The sequence below is a fragment of the Gracilinanus agilis genome, chromosome 5, assembly GCF_016433145.1.
Source record: "Gracilinanus agilis isolate LMUSP501 chromosome 5, AgileGrace, whole genome shotgun sequence".
In the NCBI taxonomy this organism is placed as follows: domain Eukaryota; kingdom Metazoa; phylum Chordata; class Mammalia; order Didelphimorphia; family Didelphidae; genus Gracilinanus; species Gracilinanus agilis.
In genome coordinates this window covers 24,243,362-24,249,675 of record NC_058134.1, presented here as the reverse complement: position 1 = coordinate 24,249,675, position 6,314 = coordinate 24,243,362, and the positions used below count along the sequence as shown (strand labels likewise).

General features: G+C 48.7%; 1 protein-coding gene across 1 annotated transcript in view; it reads left to right on the top strand.

The window, feature by feature from the left end:
* Nucleotides 1–589: 589 nt before the first annotated feature.
* TGFBR2 (transforming growth factor beta receptor 2) overlaps nt 590–6,314 on the top strand; it is a 95,312-nt gene continuing 89,587 nt past the window's right edge. Inside the window, exon 1 of the mRNA XM_044678818.1 lies at nt 590–918. Within this exon, the coding sequence (XP_044534753.1) occupies nt 825–918 (94 nt within the window). The 5' untranslated portion in view covers nt 590–824. The remainder of the gene's footprint in view (nt 919–6,314) is intronic.

The window sequence follows — 6,314 nt, the reverse complement described above, 5'->3', positions numbered from 1 at the left end:
ATGCACCCACTCCTCGCGCTGCCCAAGTTAACAGGGTTCTCGGTGTTCTCTGGGCCAGAGAAAAGAGCCCGAGTTCGGGAGCAGAAGGCGGAGGAGCTCTCGGGCTCCCGCCCAGCCCGAACCCTTCTGGCCCTCAATGCCCACTGGGGGCGGTGGGGGAGGGGCGCGCGGAGGTTCTCTTCGGGGGATCCCAGCGAGTCCCGTTTCGCGGTGACCCCCTCGGGCTTAACGCTGGAAAGTCAGGGAAGTTGGAGAGTGGGCCGGCGGGGAGTCCGGTGGGTGTGGTGGGCGGGGAGGGGAGGGATCGACGCCCAGGCCGGCGAGGGCTGAGAGCAGAAGAGAGCGAGGAGGAGCTGCTGGGAGCCTGCAAGAGAGCGAGCGCGGCGGCGGGGGGAGCGAGCGAGCGAGCGAGGGAGGGAGCGAGGTCCTGCCCAGCTGTTTGCGAAGATTTCCTGTTTCCCCTCCAGGCCGGCCCGAGTAGAGAAGTTGAGTGAGTCACACGCACGCACACAGTCTCACACTCACACACACACACACACACGCGGGCAGAGCCTCGCCTCGCAGCCAGCTTGGGGGCCCCCAGCCCCGCCAGCCCCGCCAGCCGCCACATCTGGCCTGCACATCTGCCCGGACCGAGAGAGCGGGAGCGCGCGCGCCCGGGGCCGAGCGGGGCAGAGGCAGAGCCCGAGGCGGCCCGAGCAGTCCCTGGGGCTCCCCCTCCTCCACCCGTCGTCTTCTCCTTCTTCCTCGTCGTCCTCCTCCTCCTCGCCAGCCCCGGCTGCTGCGCGGCTCTCGCTCTATGCGGAGACGGAGCGGGCTGGGCCATGAGTCGGGCTCTCCGCTGGAGCCCGGGGCTGTTGCTCCTCTTCCTGTGGACGCGCATCGCCAGCACCATCCCTCCGCACGTCCAGAAGATCGGTAAGTCCGGCGGGGGTCCCGGGACGGTGCCCGACTAAGTGGGGGGGAAGTGCTTGACAGCTCGAGCTTGCGGCGGAGCGGAAAGTGGGGGAGTCCACCCGGGGCCCGGGCGGGCCAGCCGAGAAGGGGCTTCGAGAGCCCGGCTTCTCGGAGGGAAGTTTGTGCGGAAGTTTGTGCAGGGACCGCCGCGGGGCCTGAGCGCAGCCGCCCTGTCCTCGGCGCTCCTGCCTGCCGGCGGGACCCACCTGGGGCTCTCAGGTCTTGACTCTTGAGTGTGCAGCCTCGCTGATCTCGAACCCTGCTCCCTCCTGCTTTCCGGCCATATCATCCAGCATTTCGGAAGCTTTTACTCTGTCAGCTTTCTTTTCCTTTACTTTTTAAACCCGTTCTCTGTGTCTTAGAGTCAACCTTGTGTGCCCCTTCTACGGCAAAAGAGCTGTCAGGGCTAGGCAGCGGGGGTTGAGGGAATTGCCAGCTAGGAAGGTCCACCAGCATTTATGAAGCGCCTACTGTGTGCCAGACACTGAACTGAGAGCTGCGAATGCAAAGAGAAGCCAAAACAAAAAATACAACCCGGGCCCTGCCCTCGGGGAGCCCCCATCTAAGAGAGGCAGTTTGTATGCTGCAGTGTCTGCAGAAGGCCCCGACTGGGCCAGAGATAGATTATGCGTCCCCCCCCTCCCCCCCAGCGCCCAATATTATTGTTTCTATAAATCTGGTGTGTGCAATTGTTTGCACGTTGCCTCTTTCCTCCCCACACCCTGGCCAGCCTTGGGACGGGAGGGAGCTCTCAGGGCTGGGCTGTGTCAGCGCTTGGCCAACACACAGCCCCTGGCCTCTTGGAGCCCCCATTCTAGTGGGGACCCTGCGGACAAATACGCTGGTGTCAAGCGGATCTGGAGGGAAGCTGTAGGAGAAGCTTGTTGGGGAGGACCCCGGCTTGGGCTTGGACATCGCATTTTGTCTCTGCTCCCCAGTTTGCTAACTTTGTCTTTCATTTCTGGAGGTGAACGGGCTCTCCTTTGCTGCCTGGAGGGGAGGATTGTTTCCAGGAGCCATCCTAGGCTCGGTGGCTGTGCCTTTGGGCAGGCCTAGGGAGCTCCCCCTCCCTTCTTTGCACATAGGAAGCACTTAATAAATTCTGTACTTTGCTAAACCTAGAACTTGCAAGTTACTGATGCCATTGAAAAGTGGGTTCATTCCGATGTGGTTGAAGACTTGGGGAGGCGCCAAGAGGAGAAGCTCTGCCCCAATAGACCTGCACAGCTGTAGGTTCATTCTTGGCTTTCCACCAGCCTTTGGGATATTGCAGGGTCTCTGGGTTTTGTTTTTGTCAAGTCCATTATAGTAAATTGTCTCAAAGGGCAGGAGACCTGGGATCTCCTCTGTCTGTGGTGTAATATTGAGTACATCATTAACCCTCCTTATTTCCTTATCTGTAAAACTGGCAAAGTTTCAGGCCCTGAGTTCAAGTCCTACTTCAAAACACATACTGACTGTGTGACTTTGGACTAGTCACTTAACCTCAATATCTAATGTCAGTCAAGAAACATTTTTAAAGCACTTATTATATGCCAACCACTTTGAGTGCTAGCATACAAAGATACCAAGTTCCTGCCCTTAGGAGCTCCTTTAGCTGTACCTGGTACAAAGGAGATGCCAGCCTGCAGAGGTCAAAGGAACTTTCTCATAGAAAATAATTCCTCAATTTTAACGAAATCACATCAACTCTTGGAGGTTGGTGGGGATGCAGTGGAAAGAGCTCAGAAAAGAACTCACTGGGCCTCTGGGTTCAAATCTCACCTCCTGAGTGAGTCACTAATTCTTGCTAGAGTCCTCCTCCAGGCTCTTCCATAGCCTTGAAGTTCCCTTCTTTTTATGCATCCAATGGATATTCAGGCAGCAAGGTGAACAGTGGATAGAGTAACCAGGTTAGAGTCAGAAAGACTCTACTTCCAGTGGGGTAGCTCAGTGGATTGAGAGCCAGGCCTAGAGACGGGAGGTCCTAAGTTAAAATCTGGCCTCAGATACTTCTCAGCTGTGTGACCCTGGGCAAGTCACTTGACCCCCATTGCCTACCCTTACCACTCTTCTGCCAAGGAACTAATACACAGTACTGACTCCAAGATGGAAGGTAAGGGTTTAAAAAACAAAAGGGAAAAAAAAAAGACTTTTCTTCCTGAGTTCAAATCTGGTTTTAGACACTATTTGTATGACCCTGGGCAAGTCATTTAACCCCTTTGCCTCCATTTTCTCATTGGCAAAATGAACTGGAGAAGGAAATGGCAAACCAGTATCTTTGCCAAGAAAACCCCACATGAGTTCTAAAAAAATCAGACACTGAACAGCAGTGGATATTCATTTACTAAACAGGAACTTTATGCAAAGACACTTTGCTATGATACAAAACATTGAGTGTTAGTCAAAGGACTAGAGAACTGGGACCAGCTTTGGACTATTTGCTAAAGAGAATATCTGAGATGGGAATTTTTCCTATTATTGAAGGTGAAATTTTAAGGGAACTTTTTTAAAAAAATTTAAACAAATATAAACAAATCTTCGATTAAACCCCTGGGGGGCCCCTCCTATTCCTCTGAATTCTGGGCTTTGGCACAACATTCCGTTCTTGCAACTTTTGCTGGTTTGTTCAAATGTATCCTTTTCCTCTGACTTAGTAAGTGGTAAGAGCTACTTAGTTAATGCTTAGTTATTTCTATGAATGAGCAAAGTTAAGGTCATTGAGGTGCCTCTTAATAAATGACAGAAATAGGGGCAGCTGGGTAGCTCAGTGGATGGAGAGACAGGCCCAGAGACAGGAGATCCTGGGTTCAAATCCAGCCTCAGACACTTCCCAGTTGTGTGACCCTGGGCAAGTCACTTGACCCCCATTGCCCACCCTTACCACTCTTCCACCAAGAAGCCAATACACAGAAGTTAAGGGTTTAAAAAAAAAAAAAGAAAAGAATAAACTACAGAAATTTAGCAGTTGATGAAGAAAGGTTGGTTAGAGTCTGAAATTGAAATGCTAAACTGTGTGAGATTATTTACAAGATTAAGATCTAGGACTAGCCTGTTGCCTCCTCAAAGACTAATGGATGGCATCCTTTTTTAGTCTTATGCAAACACTTTCAATAAGTGAATTTTACCACTCAGTGTCTCCTCTTGGTGAAATCTTAGTGATATTTTGTTTCTTTTCTTTAATTTTCAGAAAGCTGCAGTTTTGATATATGTGAGGGATTAAGGAGTCCAGATGGTTGAATTGCTGGGGAGAGGAAGAGGAGGAGGAGGAAGAGGAAGAGGGAGGAAATGCCTTTTGCAATCTTTTATCTTTTTTTCACTGAACTGATTTTAAAAAGCAGATTGGGGATCTGAAGCAATAGGATTATACATTTAATTTGTTTAATTCCCTTTATGTGGTGCTTTGCAACATGAAGGGTTGGGCTTTGAGTCTTGGAACTGAAAAACACCAACAACAACAACCACCAGCAGCCTGCGGCCAACACTAACAACTTTTGTTATTAAGTGGGGCCGCTTTTCCCACTGGAACCTCCCACTTGGAGGACTCACAAGTTGAATATTTCCAATTGATTCTGTACCTCGTTGGTCTATAGCTGTTTCTATGTCTACACATGGGCTCCCCAATCAAATGGAGAAACTGGTTTTGGTCTTCTTTTTCCTCGGTAGGAACTTAGCAAAGGGGAGACTTTCGTGCTAAATTTAGGGTGATTTAGCTGAGAGTTGTGGAATTGTTTCACATACCAGCAGGGGAAACAGGATACTAAAACTGGGAATTAGGAGAGCGGGAGATTAGTAAGAGATTTAGCTATTAACTCCAAGTTGCACGAAGGGGTTTCTTTTTGAGTTTCCTTTCGTAGATCTGCCTTTCCTAAACAGTTGACCGCAGAACTTGAAATGTTCCTGAAATACCTTCAGATCTATAACATGTGATTTGTATATTTGGACAGTCTAGAACAAGATGGCTGCCTCCCCCCACCAATTCCTTAGCGTTGGTAAAGGAATAGAGATTTGTGTCTTATCTTCTAAAAACATTCTCCGTGCATGTTTATTTGATGAGTGGCAGAACTTAGAAAAGCTAGTGCTCAGACGGGGCCCACTAACAGTTTTCTTTATGCTCTTGAAGAGGGAACTTGGAAGGGGAGAGCTTTGAAATATGTCCTTACTTCGATTTGCTAATTATTCATTTAAAATAAGAAGAAAATTTAGAACTCAGCAAAATCTTAGCACTCATGTTCCCTGTTGGCATTCTTTTTAACCGTGCGGTGTTATGGGAGGGAAAACTTGATGGAAAAGGAGGCCAGTGGAACAGTCTGGCTAAGGTATTGGGAACTGGGATCTGGAAGAGCTCAAATCTAGCCTCAGGCACAATGACTGGGATCTTGGGCAAGTCACTTAACCTCTGTATGCTTCAGTTTCATGGCTGTAAGATGGGAAATAACAATACCTTCTAAGGGTGTTGTGAGAATCAAATGAAATAATATGCGGGAAGCACTTAGTACAGTGCCTGACACATAGTAGGTTATTATTATTAATTATTAGTATATTATTATATATTCTGTGTAAATATAATATATCATTATAACTATTAATGCTGGTTATAAATTTTTTTTAACCCTAAACTTCTGTGTATTGGCTCCTAGGTGGAAGAGTGGTAAGGGTGAATGCTGGTTATAAATTTTATTATTTTTCATGCCCATGGAGTATGTCTCCCCAGCCTAATCTTCCCCTGTTCCTTCCCAGAGGAGTGCCCTCTTAGTATTAAGAGTATAAACACTAGGGGGCAGCTGGGTAGCCCAGTGGATGGAAAGTCAGGCCTAGAGATGGGAGGTCCTAGGTTCAAATCTGGCCTCAGACAAGTTGTGTGACCCTGGGCAAGTCACTTGACCCAATACACAGTATTGGCTCCAAGACAGAAGGTAAGGGTTTAAAAAAAAAAAAAGAGTATAAACACTATCTCCTTGCAGACTAGTTGCCTTAGAGGGTGAGATGAGGCCACTAACAAAAATAAGAAATTTTCGAGGAGAAGAGAGCTAGGTTTCAGAAAAAGGAGAGGAAAGGAATTTCCTTTGGTCTTATGGTGAGAGGCAGTGTGGACCAATGAAAGGATGGAGAGGTGGCCTTCAAGGACCCGTAGTAGTTGGGTAACTCTGGGCAAGTCATTCAAAAAGGGAATAGAGAGAGAGCTGTGCTTTCCCACTTTGGGGCATCTCCACTTTCTTGTGTTTCTAGCTTGTTTGTACATAGTCTGCGTCTACCCCATTAGAACATAAGCTCCTTGAGCTCAAGAACTGGAATGTGCCTTTCTCTGTGTTTTCTGTGCTAGCCCAGGGCCTGGCACACAGCAGGCACTTAATAAATGCTTTTTGACTGATAAAAGG